This window comes from Brassica napus, chromosome A6 (assembly GCF_020379485.1).
Source record: "Brassica napus cultivar Da-Ae chromosome A6, Da-Ae, whole genome shotgun sequence".
In the NCBI taxonomy this organism is placed as follows: domain Eukaryota; kingdom Viridiplantae; phylum Streptophyta; class Magnoliopsida; order Brassicales; family Brassicaceae; genus Brassica; species Brassica napus.
This window is the reverse complement of record NC_063439.1, coordinates 11,083,753-11,106,332: the sequence shown is the minus strand read 5'-3', so window position 1 is coordinate 11,106,332 and position 22,580 is coordinate 11,083,753. Positions and strand designations below refer to the sequence as shown.

General features: G+C 34.9%; 2 protein-coding genes and 1 long non-coding RNA gene across 3 annotated transcripts; 1 reads left to right on the top strand and 2 right to left on the bottom strand.

Moving 5' to 3' along the window:
• Window positions 1-1,823: 1,823 nt before the first annotated feature.
• Window positions 1,824-3,986, top strand: LOC106347632 (microtubule-associated protein RP/EB family member 1A). The gene is made up of 8 exons (XM_013787214.3): window positions 1,824-2,115; window positions 2,401-2,469; window positions 2,548-2,634; window positions 2,715-2,821; window positions 2,906-3,042; window positions 3,137-3,183; window positions 3,308-3,421; window positions 3,646-3,986. Exons 1-8 carry the CDS (start codon window positions 2,008-2,010, stop codon window positions 3,781-3,783), a joined length of 807 nt encoding a protein of 268 aa, XP_013642668.1. The 5' UTR covers window positions 1,824-2,007; the 3' UTR covers window positions 3,784-3,986.
• Window positions 3,987-9,702: 5,716 nt separating this feature from the next.
• Window positions 9,703-10,800, bottom strand: LOC125610314. Its single transcript, XR_007340396.1, has 2 exons — window positions 10,166-10,800; window positions 9,703-10,039 (listed from the first exon to the last, which is right to left on the bottom strand). It is a non-coding gene; the product is annotated as an uncharacterized LOC125610314 (long non-coding RNA).
• Window positions 10,801-11,657: 857 nt separating this feature from the next.
• Window positions 11,658-14,487, bottom strand: LOC106347633 (RINT1-like protein MAG2). Its single transcript, XM_048782658.1, has 4 exons — window positions 14,139-14,487; window positions 13,970-14,071; window positions 13,796-13,896; window positions 11,658-13,719 (listed from the first exon to the last, which is right to left on the bottom strand). The coding sequence occupies exons 1-4, from the start codon at window positions 14,419-14,421 to the stop codon at window positions 11,839-11,841; spliced, it is 2,367 nt and encodes a 788-aa protein (XP_048638615.1). The 5' UTR covers window positions 14,422-14,487; the 3' UTR covers window positions 11,658-11,838.
• Between the last annotated feature and the right edge of the window lie 8,093 nt (window positions 14,488-22,580).

The following is a 22,580-nucleotide window of genomic DNA, read 5'->3' as shown; positions in this document are numbered from 1 at the left end:
GAGGTGATCTCTTGTTTCCTTTGGTTCTCCGCATATTGTGCAATCTGAGTCTGACTTCATTGCCTCAATTGGTACCATGTGTCTAATCTATCACGTCAAGACATCCAAATAATTAAAGCTTAATGAGGAGCGTATTGCTTAAACCATACAATGATGCATCATCAGTGCACCTTTAACCGGGTAGATTGAATCTCGTTACAAGAAAATAAGAGTGTTACAAAATATTTTGTCACAAAAAAAAAATAGTAACAATATAGTCATTGTAACGTTTTGTTACCAGTTTTAGTGGTTACAATACGGTGTCACAAATGTTTTAGCATAACAAAAATGTCACAACATTTGTGACTAGTGACATTATACACTAGTAACAACACTGTTACAATTTCCTTCTTATAAAATTGTACTTGTTCTGCTTCCATAGAGGAATAGAGTTTCCCAAAGCAGCATTGGGAGGATATAACTTTCTAATGCGATCAATCATATCTCGAAGAAGATGACTCTTGCATCTACGAAATTTCCAGCCATTAGCAAGCTTCCTAAACGTTAGTGTTCCTACAAATACCAAAAAATCTGGTTCCAGCTTCCCGATAGAGTGAATCATAGCATGAGACCCACACCTTATGTCTTGTCCATAAAAAGTACTTGTAATCATCTATGATAAGCAACAACTTCTCTTAACTTGAAAAGATTTTTCCGCATCCAAAATCTATTTGTAGTCGTTTCAGATATATCCCAGAATGAGGATCCCCTAATCAAATACCGAGAAACCCAAGAGCCCTAGATAGAGTATGAGTGAGAGAGAATCATCCAAATCAATTTGAGGGAGTACATTTTATGTGTCGTGGAGTTTTTGAAGCCCCATACCTCCTTCCTGCTTAGGCATACAATTATCATTCCAAGCAACATTTGCTTAAGTCGTGAGACTAGGTGACCCTGACCAGAAAAAGGCCGAACACATACTTTCAATGTAATCAATGCAGCGCTTAGGCAATCGAAATGCAAAGCACCAAAAATTAATAGTACTTGCTATCATATAAAGGATGAGATGGAGTCTCCCCCGCAGACGAAGTGATTTACTATAACAAGCAATAAACCGGTTTCGAGTTTTGTCAGTAAGAATTTTATAATCATGTCGAGTAATTTTTTTAGTAGTCAAGAGAAACCAATATAGCATATAGGCAACTGATCCAGTAGGATTCCAAATAAAAAGTTTTCTCTTGCAAATTATGATTAGTTACCCTAGCTATATAAGGGCAGGGTTGCTCATGTTCATTGCCAACCAAGGCTCAGATTCAAACTTGTTTAGAACCTCAACCATACCATCTACTTGTTGAAAAAAATGACCAAAATAGCCTCTTTTTATTTTAAAATTTTTATTATTTATTTTTTATTTTTTCAAATTTTGAAATTCTATCTCCAAAACCTCACCCATTAACTATAAACCATAAGTCTAGATTAGTTAACTTTATGGTAAAAATATATTTTCACTCTTTAATAAAATTTGTTTTGGTCATTTTCTTCGTTGAATACTATTTTTGTGACGAAAACTAAAAAAAATTATCCTACAGAATTTCTCTCAAAAAGCTTTGTTCAGAATATTAATCAATACAATTACAGCCAACACGAAAAAAATGGGGGAGAGAGAGAGAGCAACCCTGTGTGAGGCCACCAGAGCTTCTCAAAGAAACAAATTAGTGCAAATCTGTATAGAAAGAAAGAAATACTGATTTATAGAAAAATATTATTTGGAAAATAAAACTATACAGAAACTAAAAGTGTATATTTAAATCAAATAAAAACAGGTTCACACATCCCAATCGCAAGAGAAACTGGTTCCTAGGCCAATGAAAAACGAATAATTTAATAAAAAAAAATAGATTTGCAAAACCTTAACAAGTTGCCGCTGCCAGCGTTACCTCTCTCTCTCTCTCTCTCTCTCTCTCTCTCTCTCTTTCTTTTCTGTGCTTCAGTTTCTCTTGGGAGGTTTAGAGGCAAAGCAAAGTTGAAATGGCGGCGAGCATCGGAATCATGGACAGTGCATACTTCGTCGGGAGAAACGAGATTCTGACTTGGATCAACGATCGCCTTCACCTCAATCTCTCTCGCGTCGAAGAGGTTAATCTTGTTTGCATGTCACCTTTCTCTTCTTCTTCTTCTTCTTCCTTGCTTTATTGATTTATTCAAACTGACTTACAAAAGTTTCAGTATTGCGATGAGATTGGGGATTATTATTATTATAAGTTATTAATGTATTGATGATTGTTTTGAGTGTTCATTTCAAAGGTTGCAATGCCCGTTGATTCACTGTTGGTGTTAGAAAGAGCGTTACTTGTTTTGTATCCAACTCTTCTCTTGTCTTCGTTCCTATAAGTAATTATTGTCTGATTTTTTTTTTGTTAGGCTGCTTCTGGTGCTGTGCAATGTCAGATGCTTGATATGACCTTTCCAGGAGTTGTGCCAATGCACAAGGTGATTCTACTTTCATATGCTTTATTTTTCTTCTTGGCAGCTTCTAATATAATATCTCTCTCTCTCTCTCTCTGCAAGGTTAATTTTGATGCCAAGAACGAATACGATATGATTCAAAACTACAAGGTCCTGCAAGATGTGTTCAACAAGCTCCAAATCACAAAGGTAAACCATCAATCATGTCTCCTTTTCACTCAGCTTTCCTGCATTCTTGGTTACTAACAGACTTGTGAAAATTACTTCAGCCATTGGAGATTAACAGGCTTGTCAAAGGCAGACCACTCGATAACTTGGAGTTTCTGCAATGGTTGAAACGTTTCTGCGATTCCACTAACGGTGGCATTATGAACGAGTATGTGCTATCTGTCAGAATTTTTGAATTGTTACCATTCCAATATTGTCTCTTCTAAACAATCAAGCTCATGGGTTCTTGTAGGAACTATAATCCGGTGGAACGAAGATCAAAAGGTGGCAGAGAGAGGAGTGTAAAGGGCTCTAATAAGATGCCAAAGTCACTGCAAACAAACAATACTCCACCAAATTCCAGTTCGGTTGGTCTAACCAAAGCCTCAGGTCTGCATGACAGACAAAAATGCAGATTCTTTATCCTAACAATAACAATACTTTTATGTATCTTTCTAAACATCGTTGGAGTCATCACTCTCAGGGCCCAAGCCAGCAAATACAGCTCAAGTGCAGGCTTTGTCGAAGGAGGTATACTGCCACAGATCCTATCGCTCTATGATAAAGAAGCGCTGTTACAGATGTTGTATGTAACCATTTTCTATTGTATGTTCATGAGTAACTGAAACTTCATTTTTCTCTTTCTGCTTTATAGCTTACTGATCTCAAGCTCTCTTACGATCACTTGGGAAAAGAAAGAGACTTTTACTTCTCCAAGCTCAGGGATGTTGAGTTACTTTGCCAAACTCCTGAACTCGAGGATCTTCCGGTAAGCATTTCTCTAGAGCCTGTGGATCTTCTTTCTTTCTTCAATACCCTTAGGCCTTAGCTCAGTCTGTCTTGATTGGTTTTCTTTAGCCACCAACTTTACTTCTCAGCTCCAAGAATAGTTTTCCAAAACACAGTGCACTAGACCATTGTTTTCTTTCCCTTGCTGTTGTAAAAGTATTTGTTTTAGAATCTGATGTATGCTTCCATGGAACCACGACGCAGATAGTGGTAGCAGTGAAGAAGATATTGTATGCAACAGATGCAAACGAATCTGCACTAGAAGACGCTCAAGAGTACTTAAACCAGTCCTTGGGTGTGAAAGCTGAAGTTGAAGAAAACGGAGAACAAGAAGATTACTAATAATCCTAAGTAGAAACATTTCCGAATCAGTTTTTTTTTTTTCTTTTCTTCTGGAGTGTGGAACAATGGCTGGCCATGGGCCTTCTCTTCAAAGTTTTCCTTTGTTTAAAGGGAACATGCAGAAACTTGAAGATGAATGAGCTTCTGTTAGAACTATTGAGACTTGGTTTTAGTTTGAGAACATCTGAGACTTGGTTTCGTTACGATTCAAAACCAAAACTCTAGAACTGTGTTACGTAAAAGGCTTAACATCGGCCCATCATTGTATACCGATATGAGAACAAGAAGAAAGGCCTGAGAGGAATAGAGGCACAAGAGAATAATTGATGTACGTTGCGTGTCGTTACCAATGGGTTTGATCACATGTCCAAGGGGAGAATGCCTCCATAACAATCCATTAATCCGCTGTAAATGTGATGTCGAATCAATACCTTGTCTCTTGGTGGTTTCTATCTAGGCGATTACTGGTTGTGTCCTTTGTTGTCCAACTTCGCCGCATTCAAAAGTTTTATGAAGATCAATATGTCTTAGCTTGCCGGATTGTGAAGCCATGAGTTCTTGGTAATGGAGAGGTGCTCTTTCATCACTGTGAAGAGGGGTCAAAAAGCAGTTGTTCTTGCTTTGTGTGTATGGCTCTCTCACAATCACATGATTCTTCTTGGGTCTTTGAAGTTACTTCTTTCCCACATTCGTATGGGTTAATCTATAGATGCCAACTGGTGTTTTTATGGGTTTATGTTGCTATCCGATTTGATGTCTTTTTCTTTGAGTTTATGTTGCTGGCTGGTTTGGTTCAGAGTTGTAAGAGTACTTTGATTGAATTACAAGCGTTTTAAAAAAGAACTTAAGAAGTGAGAGCCTACAAACCTGCCACCAAGAGTTGAAGATATCAAGGCATTGGAAAGAGAGCTTGCAAGACAGAAGAGAGAAAGAACAACATACTCTGTTAAATCTTTAAATTTTTGGGGTTTGAGATGGAACATCAATAACACCAGCCTCAAAATGAAGAAGTTAATTGATCTACTGTTCATGAAAGAAACAGCTAGGAAGCTGCCAACCCTTAACCACAACGTCCACCGCGCAATGCTCAGGTCATTGAAACCATGTCAGCACCAACATCTTTTGATTTAGAAGGAAATCCTTCCCATTCACGTCAACTATGATAACAAGATAACCACACCTATACACCAACACAAAACAAAATAACATGTGCTAACTAAAACTCCAAGATTTTAGGACAAGGACTGAAATTTGATGATGATGAAATTGTTGATGTTATGCGATCAGTTACACATCTAAAAAACAAGGCATGCATCGAGTCCGTGAATCATGCAGTATTTACATTAACAACTGCAATGTTAGTACTATGATTTATCTATCTAGGTATTCATTATTCAGGATTAACGAGTCAATTAAATACGTATCTAGATATCGTCATTAATGGCTAATCATGATTTTCGAGGCAAGTTATTATATGAATATGCATATCCTATTAGTTTTATGATTTATCCATCTAGACATTCATCCCTTTATTATTAAAAGAGAAGCAAAATAAAAGATTAACCTTTAAAAGGTAAAATATTTACATTTGTGCCATTTTGTATAGGTGTCATCATGAAAGTCTTTCTCAGCCTCTTTTAGTCTTAATCCTTTTATAACTAGACTATTTACCAAAGATGCCACTGGACTAACATATTGCATAACTTAAACGACTTCTATATTATTGTATGGTTTTATGGCAGCAATATTACATATGTATGAATGAATATATTTCTTATTTGAGGTGGGGTCTTTCACATGTTATTATAATCATAGGTTTTCCACATTACATGCGAATTATATGTATGAATACATGAAATTTTTTTAATTATTGGCTGACGACGATAACAAATATGAAATGTTAAGAAATATGTTATAGTGTATATTTTTCTGAGATATTCAATAGAACCGTAGAACAAAATATTCTAAAAATTTTGCGTATATTTCATGGGTGTTCAAAATGTAAAAGAACTTACCAAAAATAACATGTTTAATTTTTTTTTATTTATGTAGTTAGATTATTTTTGGAAAGGAACGAATGTACAGCTAATACTAACGTTTTGGAAATACATAATTTATGTACTTTGATAAATTATGGAAAGAATCAAATGTACTTTTTGAACTAGAATATATGATATTAAATAGTAAATTACGACTTTCTATACTTATTAGTGTGTCACTTAATTCAAATTATTTGGAAAGTTAATGTTCATTTTTTAATATATACCAATGTTAACACTAAATATATATTTATGTTCACAGGTTAAATACATACTTATGTTCCCACTAAAAATAAATTTATGTTTCAATGTTAAATAGGTAATTTGCGGGTTATCACCTAGATATAGTGTGTTATTATGAATCACATAATAAATAAATTTACGTTCATTTCTAAATATATGATAATAACTTACAAATAACGATGCTTTTGATAAAGAAAATTTTTCTCAGTTGTAAAAAAGTCCATCATTTTATAAGAGGCTCTTAGCGTTCTCTCTGATCAAATAAATCACAAAATGTTGCAAGATAAATAAATAAAATATCAGTTTATGTTAAATTAGTTTTGTTTTCGACTAATTAGTTATATGTATTAGACTAATAATAATGTTTGAGACATTAAACAAGTGTTTTGCAAATCGGACTGGACCAGCCGGTTGGACCGGTCGGACCTTGATTCGCTCTTCTAATCGATTTTGGATTGTGCTCAAAACCGGATTTCAGTTAAATCGGCAAACCAGTTAAAAAGCAGCCGAACTCGCCAAAACTGGTGATCTGCTTCAATATTAAAATCTGATTTTCTATAATTCAAGTTAAAAATTAAAAAAAATTACAAATTTTAAAAAGATTTCTTTAAAAATACATAACATTTTTAATATATATCTAAATAAATTAGTTTTTATTATATTCTTATATTATTTTTGAAGTTTTCATTTTATTTTCATATAATTTTTAGATTCTAACAATGATATAGAGTTATATATTTTCTATAGTTATACATATATACATAATTGATTAATTTAAAATTAGATCAAAACTTAAAATCCCGTCGAACCGGTTAGACCGGTCCATAATGTCGAGTCAATGTACGGTCCATTTTTCAAAACATTACATTAAACTTATCTTTATATTAACGCCAACAACCCATCAGATGTGGTGAGCCCATCAAAATTTTCAAATAGTTTGGTACATACTTCATCTATTTCTAAATAAGTGTCATTTTGATATTTTCATATAGATTAGAAAGTGGCAGAAATATATGTAAGTTGTTATTAATTATACCTCTCTGACCAATAGTATTTGAGATAAATAAAATTATTTATAAAATCAATGCAGTTTTCAATTACTTTTCAGCTAAAAGTAAGTATAATTTACATTATAATTGTAAAGTGACATTTTTTGTAACAAGAAAAAATGTTAAAATGACACATATTATGAAACAGATGGAGTATCAAACATAAATTTAAAGTGCACACAGAAATATAAAATACACATTCTTTCTAATAGAGTTTCTTACTATAATTTATTGTGCATTATCTTATATATGTTGTCGAGTAAATTCATCCCGTGCAAGGCACGGGTCTCAAAGTTATTCATGATATACGAGGAAAACAAATGAATATCTAAATATCGTCCTGTAACTTTAATGCGATATGTAATCTAAGTTTATGTATCTTAATGTATGGAAAGATCAACACCAATCACTCACTCTTGTGATAACGATATATATATATATATAACGAACACATATTTTTACCAAGGAAAAAAAAAAAAGAACAAAAAATCAAGCAGATCGATGTCGAGATTTACTTACTTGCGTTGCCAACCAACTGATCTTCCAGGTTTATCGGCGGGAGCTAAAGCGGCAACGACATCAATGTTGTCCACCGGTATAGAGAAATTGATTTGAAATTAGATATATTTGGAGAGTGTGAGAGAGTCAGATATAGAATCTTTTTAAATTTTAAATTTTTTTTTCGTGTGGGCTAATATTAAAATTAAATATAAGTTTGGATCGGCATCTTATATATTAAAACCGAAGTCACAACCTTGATTCATGTGTGATTTTTTTAAAAATGGACCTAATAGACCTATTCATAGAAATTCATACTATATTTTAATTCAGACTAATAATAAATATAATTTTTAAAATATTTTAATCATAGTATCTTTTGATATCTTTTCATTTTAAATATAAATATATTTATTTTAAAATTCTAACAAATCTGTTTAAAAAAATTTTTACAAGATCTTCATTTTTGAAATTATATTTAAATATTTTCAATAATTTCGAAATTAGTTTAAAATATTATTATACATTAATATATTCAGTTATATAAAATAAAAAATAAAAAAATCTATAATATCTTATATATTAAAACATAAGTCACAACCTTGATTCATATGTGATTTTTTTTAAAAATGGACCTAATGGACCTATTCATAAAAATTCATACTATATTTTAATTCAGACTAATAATAAATATAATTTTTAAAATATTTTAATCATAGTATCATTTGATATCTTTTCATTTTAAATATAAATATATTTATTTTAAAATTCTAACAAATCTGTTTAAAAAGATTTTTACAAGATCTTCATTTTTGAAATTATATTTAAATATTTTCACTAATTTCAAAATTAGTTTAAAATATTATTATACATTAATATATTCAGTTATATAAAATGAAAAATAAAAAAATCTATAATATTTTAGTTATTATATAATCATAATCAATCATATTAAATTAAAATTATTTTATTGAGCTAAATATAATAAAATTGTATTAAATTTATATATTTTATTTTCGTAATTATAAAATATGTATGTTCAAAAATAAAATTTAATATGTTGGTAAGATGGGTTAACATTATCAAACTATATAATACATGTATAAAAATTAACATGTATTTCTTTTAAGTTGATAATATAAATTCTTTGTAACTACTTTAATCATAATATAATTTCATTTTAAATATAATATATATTATATTTAAAAATTATAATAAATCTGTGTAATATTTAAAAAGTAACTTAATGTATTTTAAGTTATCGTTTAGAAATGAAAATAAATAAATTATATCCTATTTTATCTACTTTTATAGTCATGATCATGTAAAAATATAATTATTATACCAAAATAAATATGATAAAATTATATTCAATTGATAAATTTATAAATTTTATTTTCAAAAATATAAACTATTTATTTAAAATATAATATGATGATAGAACGGCTTAAAATTAACAAACTATATAATACATGTCTAAAAATTAACATATCTTACACTTTTATATATACAATAATAAATTATCTAAAATGAATAAGCATAAAAATATTGGTTAAAAGAAATCCAGTTTTCAAAAACGGGTCAGAATTTAGCATAAATTAAATACAAAATATTTTTTAAATATATTTTCTCATGAATATATTAATTTGCTTAATAACTAAATACAAATACAATAAGATATATATATATATATATAAAGAAGTGACAAATACATAAGATTTAAACAATTAATTAATTATAACATGTAAATTATAAAATTATTGTATTTGAAATAGTTATATAAATATTTAAGTATATGATTTACATTAAAAATATATACCACTTATGTTCTAAAATAATAATTTATGTATAGAAAAATGAAAACAAACATCCGTGCGGTTGCACGGGTCAAAATCTAGTATCTTCTTAAATTTAATGGGATACTTTGTACGTCATCTTCTTAATTTTAATGAGTTACTTGTCAAAAAAAAAAAGGCATGATTGCAGCTTCACAATGGTTAATCACGTCCAACATTCTGAAATTTCTGAAAATTAACTACTGAGTTGGAAAATTATATGTTCATACAAGAACAATAGGGAAGCATGTTAAGTGGAAGAAAAAAAAAATGTACATTAAGAAAACATTTGTAGTAAAAACTAAAGGGGTCTTATTTTTTTTTTGTCATCTAGTATTATTAATGGACAAACATTTACAACTAAAAGCCTAAAAGGGCAAACATAAGAAAATACACAAGATACCCAAAGCCCAGAAACAAGAGACGGCTAACGGAAGACAGTGACCAGCCACGAAGGCTCACACGTGTTGAAGGAGGACACGTGTCTTGGAGCAGAGGCGTCACATAGCTTCACCCAAAGAAAAGTTATTGCCGGACGGTCTAGTCGGCGTTCCACCGGAAGCAAATCAGAAACATGAAGCAAAGAAAAGCACTGCCAGCGACGACAATAACTCAAGATCAGTTCAGAAGTAACCCTAAATCGACGCTTCAGAGACCATTAAACCCAGAAACCATCAGATCAAACTATGAAAACTAAACGAAAGTCTCAAATCCTTACATGCAAATCGAATCATCTTTGAAAATTTAAGTAAGCTTGAAGATGATTAAATCCTATCAAATATGGAAGGATGAGAACAAATCGATCAAAATTTTTGATCTGATTGAAACTTTAAAAAACAGAGAAACGTAGATTGAAAGAAAATTAAAACTATTAAACAAAATTCCAAAACAAAAAAAAAGCTGGCCGATAAACATAGAAGATGAATCGGAGAAGCAAAGGCTAGAGGTAAGCCGGCCAAGACGATGTTGTGAAAACCACCGCTTCTCAGAGGCGAAAGCCGGCCAAGACGGTGCCATAGGAGACATCGTTTGCCAGAGTCGAAGCCCAAACACCAGGAGTCTTAACGCCGGTAACAAATCCAGCGAGTTAATCTAAGGCTCTCTCTCTCTCTCTCTCTGAAAGATTTTGAAGAGAGAAGAGAGAGTCCTGAATTAAAGGTGTCTTATTGAATCAAGGATTTGAGATGATTTCAATTTTCTTTCAAATGTCTTCTTATTGTATCTAGCATTTATAAAGGACAATTGTCAATAATAGCACCTTTTGAAGTTTATGTCTCAAAAATAGCACTAGAAGGAGAAAGTCACAAAAATGACATTCATTAAAGGATAAAATATCTCTAATACCCTTGGTTTAAAATTACACAAATAAACAAAAATAAATAAAAATAAATAAAATTAAAATTAAAAAATTAAAAAAAAAAAGAAATTTTTTTATAGTTTCAGATTATATGTTTTCAGATTCGAAATTTTTATAATTTTTTTTTTGAATTTTTTTTTATTTTTTTTTTCAAATTTTCTTTTTATAATTTAAAAATACTTTTTGAAACTGTTTTTAAAATTTTTATTTTTTATTTTAGTATTTATTTTTTATAAAATTTTAAACCCCAATTCCAAAACCCCACCCTTAACTCTAAACCCTAAGGTTTGGATTAATTAACCCAAGGGATATAAATGTATATTTACCTCTTTAATGAAACTTATTTTTGTGACTTTGAGCCTTGAGTGCTACTTTGGGAACAAAAACTTGGTTTGGTGCTATTTTAGTTTTTTTCTCATTTATAAATTATATGAAATCCAAGCTTATGTATTGATCATTGGTATAAGTTCTTCCAAATTACTACTTATTCGAAACAACGCCTAATTTGTTGCATCTAATCAGACATGAATTAGTCAACGGTAGCTTACTTCGTAGAAGCTAAACAAGTAATGATCAGTTAACTACAACTATTTCATATTTTTAAATCAGAAAAGCAAATAACGATTTCGTAGTTACTGATTAGCTATCTTGGCGTTTAGTGTGTATAAACGACAATTACTCTTGATACAATACGCATAACAAACTAACAGGTCCAATGTTTATTACTATTCAACATGCTATTTCTTGTTTTAAGGACAATTGCTCTGATCCAGAGAGAGAATCGTAAAAATGTCAAAGCTTCTTTATCTTAAGGTAAAGGTCAAAAACGAGACCAACAAAACAAAACCAGGACTTGTTAGTTAAAACTTCATTTCAAAATCCAGACTTTGAGTTTTATAATCCACAAATAAATGAAATGATCACACACGCCTATTCGAACTGTGCGTATCTAAGCCAACACATATGAATGTACCTTTATAGTCCGACTCTCCTAGGATATCAATGAGATGAAGATTTGCAAAGCATCATCAAACTTAAGAGAACACTCTACTCTTTGCTATCTTCTTGGCTTCGGCTTCACTCAAATATCGAACCCCATTCTCACGTAACCATTTCTCGCCTCTGGTCAGACCCTCCTTTACTTGCTTCTCTTTCATCTTCAGAAGTGTTAGCCCCTCGCTTAGTTTAGGGAAGAACCCTTCCGGTCTAACACACCACGCCCTGAAAACCCCATATAGAACCTCCATGTCCTCTCTAAACCTTTCGACTCCATCATCAGAAAACTTCACATTCGCCATCAGGATGCTGTTGAAGAACAGCTTGTCTATCTCTGAGGCTAGACTCCTCCACGTAGCTGTAAAGTCTGCTTTGTTTAGATTTTCTTCTATTATCGACGTTTTGCCTTGTAAGTAGTCTAGAGCCCCGACTAGTGCCCTCGACACCGTCCACTCTTTGTCTCTCTTCTCCTGCCATTGCTTTCTGTTTTTAATGTACTCTCGAGTCCGAGCATCAAGGCCTCTCAAGACCACCACAGACAACTTGTTTATCCACTCTAGTCTGAACTTCTCCAGCTTCTCAAACTCTTCTCCGAAAATACCTTCAGAAGGTTCTGTAAAGTTCTCCTGTCCCGGAGCTTCCTGTGGATTGTCCTGTCCATTTCCCATTTCGAGGAAAAAGACATCCTCACACCATTCTTCCAAGACTGATTCAATGTAGTGACCAGCATTGATAGAGCTTGCGACCTTGATTAGATCGTTATTTTCGGTTAAAGCCGTTAGTCCTTCCGCTTCTTGGCACCTGAGAAGAAGGCAATCCAAGAACTTCTGGATTGTTGGCGAGGCTGCCAGTCTCAGGAACCTTGCTCTCAAGTAAATGGCAGGCACTGATTTGGATCGTTCTATGATTGATGACAAGTGCTGCAGAAGGATGCTGGAAACAATTGGTGGTCTGTAAACGTTTGAAGTGGAGATGAGTTCGTCTTGAACCTTCACCGTCCAGTTTCTGTCGTTATCCATCTCCGCCTTTAACTTGACGAGCTTCTCCTCTAGCTCTATCTCTGCCCATATATCGAGCCAATCAGGTCTGTCACAGAAAACTGAAAGAGAGGAGATTCTCAGAAGATTCCCATCTTCTTGAAGCGAAAGTATTCCTGATTGAGATACCAGAGACTGGACTCGCTTATCAAAAGAGATCATCAGGTCAATGAGATGGAGCCACGAAACCTTAGCCTCAGAACTAAGATCAGGTTCGTTTAGCTGACCAACATAAGTAGGGAATATCTCTTTCACCAAGTACAAAGACAATGAGCTCACCATAGCCGAAACCCACTCTTCTCTGCAACTGTACCCAGCTAGTTTTGCTTTATCAACAAGCGGTTGCAGTAACTCATCCATAGAGTCCACATAGTCCCTTGTGATTTTATACACAAGTGCAAAAATGAATTCAGGCTTTTCGCTCCACTTTGCAAAATGTCGCTGAGATGCAACAGTCAGAGGGTTAACCAGCTCTTCAATAGCCCAGAGTGGCTGGTGGAAGAGAACATTTTCACCCTTATGGCTCCCAAGCTGCCGCGACTTTCTTTGCAGCTGCAGACCCTGCAGGCTACACAGAGCATGGAAGTTTCCACAATACTGAGTTTTGAGGTTCCCTTCCATGTTGAAAAGCGGATTTTGGACATCATCAGACTTCGAATCAAGGCTCGATGAAGTTAAGTTAGAAAGCTGAGGTGGCCATCCAAGAGAAGTAAGCAACGCTCTATAATCAGCGATCACTTGAGGTCTCAGCATAGCTAAAGCTCTATCCACTCTATGATCAACTGCAGAAACAAGACGTCCCCAGCGAGGATGCTTCTTTGCCACTAAACTCAGTATCTCTTCTGTCTTTTGAAGTGTTTTGATAGCGTGTAGACGCACTTCCTGATGTCAGTAGCATTTACAACATTACACACTATAACTTTATACAGAAGACTCTAGCTGAAGACAGTGTACTTACTTCAAAACCACTTGACCGAGATGTTCGCAAGTTTTTATTCAAAGAAGACATGACAGCATCCTCTATATCACCAACTAAAGTATCTAGCTTTAATGCAGTCTCTGAAAAATAAGAGAAACATCTTGAAAGACTCAAAGTGACAAAGAAGGAACACCAAAAAGAAACAAACTTTACCAGCATAAGCCCGCACAGACTCAACTTGTGCTACTTCTTTAGCCAGTGATGGAAGCTCCTCCCCAGCTACATGCTCCCTCGTCTCCTCCTCCTTTCCGCCATCTGAATGAATAAGACAGCCAAAAGACTCAAAATTTGGCAGAGATCTAATTGATGAGATCATACGAACCTGACGCGGAGCGAGAAGAAGAGAGATCAGCTAATTTGGCATTGACTCCGATGAGTAGACCGCCGATGCGATCGGAGAACGAAGCGTACGAAGCTAAACCGGACTCGAGCTGGCGGTTCAGCCCGGCTAATCTCTGATCCAATTCGGAAATCTCGGTTTCCAATTCGGAGACCAGAGCGGGTGATTGGGAGAGATCCGCGGCGTCTCTGAACCTGTCATCGAGGAAGCTAAAGACTGAAGCGGAGAAGCTCGAGACCTGAGGAAGTGGCTTGATCGCGTCCATTCGCGGTTCGCATTGAGATCAAATGAAATGCGATATGAGAAATTTCGTTAGAAGAGGATTCTGAGTCAATGACTCGGAGTCGTCACGAGTTGAGCCGGGTTACTCGGATGAATGGGCCTTAGTTGGCCCATCTTGGTTGCTTTTCTTATAGATGTCCATCTAAGTTTATGTGAACGTTCGAAGTGTGCTGTTAGCATGAAATTAATGGAGCTGGAACACTCATTCGGAAAATGGAAACTGATTGGTTGGTTCACTACCGAGAAGTTTTGAATTGCTCTGAAGTTGGAATTATCATACCCAGCCACAAGGGAGACTAGTCTTCCAAAAAAAAAGAGCAAAGAAGCAGACCAAGATCATAATCATCTCAATTTTACAAGAGAATTATTAAGATAGAAAATGAAGCTTCTTATGATGGGTGAAAAGCTGGTAACAAAACCGTACCTATAGTAGTTGGGTAGATGGATATCTTCGATTTGTTGCAAGAACCACCACCCACACATGAAATTTATATCAAGATCCAATTGGAGCCTAAAACTAGGACATTACATTTTATCCGTTAAATTTGATTCGATTTGTTTTGATTCGATCTAAAAAAGTTCGGATATTCGTAAACTTTCGAAAAGAAAATAGTAAAAATTAATATCCGCTAAAAAAAATCACAAATCAAAGCGAATATCCTCTTTCCTGAGGCAGATATATAAATACATGTATATCTTGATTATGCTTAGAGTTTTAAATGTATGATTTTATATAATTATTATTCTAACATATGATTTGATAAATTTTATTCATATTATACTTATAAAAGTATTAATAAAATACATGAAAATTATGATTTTTCTTAAGTTTTGTCTTATTATTATTGTTAACTAAGTTTAAAATTTACAAAACATGTACCTTCACTACTATTTTAATTTCATTTTATATGTCACATCAAAAAAAATTTGAAGAACAAATATATGTCAAATTTTATAGATTATTTGTACTGAGAAAAACAGATGAGCCGCAAGTATTCGTAAATATCTACAAATATTCATATATTTCCGGATATCTATTTTTCCAAAGCAAAGCATATAAAAAAAAATCAGATATCCGTAACATATGAAGCAAATCACAAATATTGAAAATTCTGTTAGTATTTGATATGTGCTACCTAAAGCTGCATCAGTGTGAAAATCCTCTTATCATCTAAAAAAGTTGAGATGGCTGACTTTAGAATTAAATAAAGGACCTACCGGACTAAGGGTTCACACGACCAAGTTTTCACAATGGGAGCATCCATTAGTTCATCAAAAAGGAAGGCTATGACTTTGCGTCAATTGTCGTGGTCTGAACAAGATGAGAAATAAGAATAAATATACCTTGCCACCTATTGATGTGCTATTGGACAAGCTACATAAAATCATACTGTTGATTTTCAAAGATCAGTGTTGCATCAAAGTCAAATTATATTCATATAGTTTAGGAGAATATAAGGAAAACGACATTTTGACACAATATGACCATTATGAGTTCATGGTAATTAATGTCTTTTGGACTGAAAAACGTGCTCACAAATTTTAATAAAGTTGATGAATAACATATTCATGAAGCAGTTGTATAAGTGTATGAATGTATTCTAGAAGCAATAATGAACACAACTGGCACCTAAATACGGTAATGATAAGCATACCAGAATAAAGGTTGTATGCAAATTCAAATAAATTTAGCTTCCTCAAAACAAATTATATTCCTAGGTCATGTAGTATCAAAAGATGATGTAGCTGTGGGTTCAAAAATATTAACAGAAATCACCAAATAACCATGCATGATCGATGATGCTAATGATCTCCATAGTTTCTTATGTTTAAGGGGGGCGGATAACTACATATTTGTCAAGGGATATTCGCTACAAAAAAACACAAGTTTTACGACGGCAGTTTTCCTCGTGACTTAGTCGTAAAAGCAGTGTTACGAGGAATTAGCGAGGAAACCCGTTTCGTCGTTATACGTTTGTCGTAACGCATATATCCTCGCTAATTCGTCGTAACATAGCGAGGAAATAATTTCGTCGTAAAAGAGAAGAGGAATATTTCGTCGTAAAGACCACGTAAAGACGTCGCTAAGTTTCCTCGTAAATACCACGAAAGACTTTCCTCGTAAAACCCACGTAAATAAATACTCGTAAAGTAAACGTAAATACCTTGATAGCTTTCCTCGTAAAGTAAACGTAAATACCTTAATAGCTTTCCACGTAAAGTAAACGTAAATACCTTGATAGATTTCCACGTTATTTCCTTGTAAACAATTCCTCGTAAAAACCACGTTAAGTTTCCACGTAAAAAAGCCGCAAAATTAGCTACGAATTTACTTTGTTTCGTTATTTTACAGAAATATAAAAAATTATAATTAAAAAAATAATTTAAATAATTTAAATTATTAATAAAATTAAAATTCTAAAAAAATCAAAACCAAAATATTTTATATATAAATAAGTTTTGAATTCATAATACAAGAACCGAAATTAAAAAGAACTAAGGGTGGTCGTTAATCGCCTGGTAGAAGTCATCACTCCTCGCCATTACATCCGCCTCGGCATGTGAGTCGTCGGTTGGTGACTCGCCTGGGATAGGATTTTGTTGTCGCATGGTCCTCAACAAAGTCTCCCATTCCGGATTTGTGGCCGCTACAACGTCCAAGAAGTCCTCGAGTCCACCCACACGAGCTGTGAACGCAGATTGCGTCGAGCTCAACTCGTGACGCAGCTGAGTAGACTCTCTACGCAGCTCTTCGGACTCCCTACGCAGCTGAGAGTCTTCATCATCCCGTCGCTGAACATAAGACGATGTCTCTCTCGGAACATCGTTGACGGAACCAATCCCCAACGTCCGTCCCTTTTTTTTAGGGACAACCTTAAAAAACAAAAAATAAATTTTGTTAGTAAAAATTTAAAGTTAAATTAAATGAATATTTAAGAAAATTAAAATTTTAGAAAATTTACCTCCTCGTAAAGCTTATCCACTTCAGGTGTGGATAAGGTGACGGGTAATCCATCGGTGGACTGCTAGGTCAGCTGGGTCTGGCGTTCTTCAACCCGAGCAGCCAAATCGTTGTAGATTTGCTCGGACTTGCCATCTATAAATCGGCCCGCCTTGTTCTTGTGGGTCCTCTCGTAAAGTTGCATAAGAGACGGGAATTCTCCCGTCTCTTTGGCCTAAAAAACATTTAAGAAAGTTGTTAGAATATATATAAAAATATACTAAAAATTTAATATAATTAAATATTTAATTACCATTTCCAAACGGACACCGGCGTGGGGTTTTTGGCCCGTAGTGTGAAGCATCGGCCTGTTCCCGTGCTCATCGACTGTGTTACGGGAGTTAGAGCAAGACTGGCCGATTCTAATGGAATCAGGAAGACGCCAATATCGGATGAGGCCATCCCAGACATCTGTGGTGAGCTCAGCGGGTTTGCCACGCTCATACCCCTTCACGATCCAGTCACCCTTTTAGTTGGAGACCGTGCCAACAAGTGAACTTTCGCCTTCGCGATAAACTTCTTCCTCACCCTCTCAGTGATCCCCAAGGCCCAATTATATTTTTGCTGTTAGAAAAAAATAATTTATAATTAGTTTTTCAGAAAAAAATATATATATAAATAATGAAAAAATTTAAAGATAGATAATTAATTAATAGAAACTTACAGCGTAAATTTTAAACCACGTCTTTCTGACGTAGTGTGCCGTCTTTTTCCAGTTCGGATGTGCCATGGAGAAGTAACATTTTATTGTGTCGTTTACGTCCGATGCATGACATCCGTCAATCCCAAACCTGGAAAATAAAAATTTAAAATATAAATTATTTTTTAAAGTTATAAAAGAATTTAAAAAGAATAAAAAAATAATGAAACATACCACAAAGTTCTGTCCGGTCGGTCGGGGTCGATGACTGGTAAACTTTCTCTGCCTGGCAGACGGAGAATGTCCTCTACGGTGTACTGCGAGTAAGGAGCACTCGGAGGCACCATCAAATCGGGATGAATCTCGGCGGGCATCGGAGGTGCCATCAGAGGAGGCACAGGAGGAGGAGCCATCGGGGGAGGCACATGAGGAACCGATGGTGCACTAGAAGAAGGAGATCCAAAGACTCGGGGACAGTCTCCTGACCCGAAGAACCGTGAGCTGAAGAAGACGACGGGTCTAAACGACTATCCGGCTCACCGAACATCTCTCTGTAATGGGCAGTAAGTCTACCTTTTCGAACCTGAGAAAAAAAATTTAATTTTTTAAATTTTCGTGAACAATATACTTCCTAACATTATCCACCTAATCAACACTAAATAACATAAGATCCGTAAACCTATCTAAATTCCCTATACTAACCACCTAATCTATCCTAAACTAATCAAAGTAGATAGGAATTAGAGAGACTTACCATTGCTACGAAAAAGGGAGGAAGTGGGGAGGAAGTGGAGAGGAAAGAAAGAGCGAGCTCGCTCGGGGATATATATAAGATTACTTATCCTCGTCATTTCCTCGTAAAGTTACGAGAAATTACAGAGGCCCGCGTTTTCATTTACGAGGAAATAGCGACGAATTACAAAGGCCCGCGTTTTCGTTAACGACGTTTTTACGACGAGTTACATTACGTGGAATTAACGAGTTAACTTGTTACGAGGAATTAGCGAGCTTATATTTTCTATAAATACCCACAACTTTCCTTTTCAAACCACACACAAACTCACAAAACACACCCTATCTCAAATCACACACCTCACCAAAATGCTTTTCAAATTAGAAATATTTGAAAAAAAAAAGAGAAGAAGATTTTGGAACTTATGTGGACGAGACGTAAGTCTCGCCACATATAATTCCAGAATCTTTCTTTTTTTCTTTTTTTACTAGTTTTTATACTATGAGGAAGTAGCAAGTCCCGCTTTTCACCAAATTAGAAATATTTGGAAAAAAATAAAGAGAAGAAGATATTAGAATTTATGTGGGCGAGACTTAAGTATTATAATTGCTGGAAGTCTTGCCACATGTAAATCTGGTATCTCTCTTCCTTTCCTTTTTTTCTAGTTTTTAGTCTACGAGGTTTTTACGACGATTTTTGTTACGAGGTGTTTACGACGAATTCATCCTGCGTGGAATTAAAGAGTGCCTCCTTCGTCATTTACTTTACGGGGTATTTACGTATATTTACCTTACGAGGTCTTTACGACGATTCCGTCCTACGTGGAATTAACGGGTTTCGCTTTCTTTATTTTTTTTTTTAATTTCGTCTTAATTTCCACGTTACCTAACGAGTCCTTTATGACGATTATGTCCTACGTGGAATAAACGAGGATTACGTCGTACATTCGACGTCAACTTACGAGGAATTAACGAGTAGTACGTTTAAATCCCTAAAATCCGAAACCCCAAACCCCAAAACCCCATATTCCTTATCTTCTACTTCATATATTCCAAACCTCATCTTTATTTCCATTCCAAACCACAATTCCCACATTTACTTATTTATAAAACAAACTCCCACATTTTCTTATTCATAAAACAAACTCCCACATTACCTTATTCATAAAACAAACTCTCACATTACCTTATTCATTAAACAAACTACACAAAATCAAATACATCAATCGGATACATCGACATTCTCGTCATCACTAGAAATATCATCATTTTCATTAAACTCGTCTTCTACAGCTTCGTCTGTGGCATCATCGGTAAGATCTTCGTATTCGTGATTATGCGGATCAATGAGAAGGATGTCATCAATTTCTTGTTCAGGTTCCTCGACTTCATTTATCTGTTCTTCTTACAATGGTGGTTCTTCTCCACTGATGATTCGTCCTCGAGGTGTAACTTTGATCACTGCTAACCAATTTATACCCGAATCTCTCATCCGAGGGTATGGAAGGAAGCTAACTTGGTCTGCTTGTGAAGCTAAGATGAAAGGCTCGAATTTGTTGTACCGTCGTCCACCGTTGACATCAACTACACCAAATTTGTTAGACCAAACACCTCTGTTGACGACGGGGTCGAACCATTCACATTTGAAGAGGACGCATTTCAGCTTCAGTATCCCTGGAAATTTGACTTCAATAATCTCCGTCAAGATCCCGTAGAAATCTGTTTCCCCTTTCACACATATTCCATAGCTACTGGTCGCCCGCTGTCTACCATACTCATATGTGTGAAAAGTATAGCCTCGTGTGAAATACATCTGTGATGTGGTGACCTTTACAAGTGGAGATTGAATTACTTCGTGTAACCACTTAGGATAATCTGCATCGTCGTCATAATCAACCTGCAAAAATAAAGAGAACATTAAAATACAAATCATGTATGAAAAAATAGTTTGAGTTATAATACCTGATTCCGCAACCACTTAATGAAGTGTTGATCTTTCCTTTTGTCTACGTCACTTGTGGATATACCAGGAAATGTTTCTTCGACTTGTGAAACAAATAGGCTGTAAAATTAATCACATTTCATAGGAATGAATCTCTTGCAATTATATAATTAATTATATGTGTTTTGAAGTGTCCATATATGTTACCTTTCAAAATAACGCATCAATGGATCCTCGCAATTGAGTAGAATATAGGTGTGTGCACTATGAGCGTCTTGTTCACTCGACCACCAAACCTCTTTAGACTTCTCACCGAGTCGTCCAATCTGGCTAAAGATGTCTGGAACACCAGCAACTGCATATGTTGGCGCAACCCCACCATCATCATATCTTCTTGGAGCTCTTCTCTGGGTACGTACTTTTGACGCAAAGTAGTACGATGTGAAGTGAGAAACTTCTTCCGTCAAACTTCCAGCAATTATAGAACCTTCAACTTTGGCGAGGTTCTTTGCTTTTCCCTTCAAATATTTCATGGCTCGCTCATACTGATACATCCATCCGTAATGTACAGGTTCATGAAGCAATGCTTCATATGGGAGGTGGACAGCTAGATGCTCCATGACGTCAAAAAATCCAGGAGGAAATATCTTCTCCAAGTTGCACAATAAGATGGGAATGTTCTCCTGAAGCTGTTCCACAACTTCTTCTTTAAGAGTGTGTGTGCTCAGATCCCTGAAAAATGCTCCAATGCCTTTTATATTCCAAAAACAATTAAACACATTGTTAGTCATATATTATTTTGCAAACTACACCGTTATAAAATTATTGTGATATAATACACTACGAACCTGCAAGTGCTTCATGTACGTTTGTTGGAAGTAGCTCCGCAAATGCAAAGGGCAGTAGTCGTTGCATAAAGACATGACAATCATGACTCTTCATCCCGGAGAACTTTTGACCATTTTCAACACATCTAGAGAGATTTGAAACATACCCATCGGGGAACTTCACTTCTGATGCCACCCAGTTGAACAACACCGACTTTTTTTCTGAAGACAGTCTGAATATCAGAACGGGAACTTGTCCATTGCTTTTAATATGTAACTCGCTTCTTGAGCAAATATCCGGCAAGTCCAACCTCGATTTTATGTTGTCTTTTGTCTTTCCTGGGACATTCAATATTGTATTCATGATGTTCTCAAAGAAATTCTTCTCTATATGCATCACATCGAGTTTGTGGCGCAGAAGAAGATCCTTCCAATATGGCAACTCCCAAAATATACTCTTCTTGTGCCAGTTGTGATGAACACCGTAAGAATCAGGCATATTACGAGGGACATGCCAATTATCACCCCAACGAACTGTTTCGTTAGCTCCGTAGTAGTCGATTTGTGCTTCAATTTGTTCTCCAGTTAGATATGGTGGAGGAGTGTCTCTCACAACCCTTTTGTGCCTAAACAAATTTTTGTTTCTTCGGTAAGGATGGCCAATGGGAAGAAATCGACGATGACAATCAAACCAACTTGTCTTCCTACCATTCTTCAGTTGAAACGCATTTGTCGTTCCATTACAATATGGACAAGCTAATCTTCCATGTGTAGTCCATCCAGACAACATCCCATAGGCAGGAAAGTCACTTATGGTCCACAAAAGCATAGCTCGCATCGTAAAATTCGTCTTCGTTGAACAGTCATACGTCCTCACCCCTGTTGACCACAAATCCTTCAACTCTTTTATCAGTGGTTGTAGGAAAACATCCAGGGACCTTTTTGGATGGTTCGGACCAGGTATCAATATGGTCAAGAATAGCAACTCCCGTTGCATGCA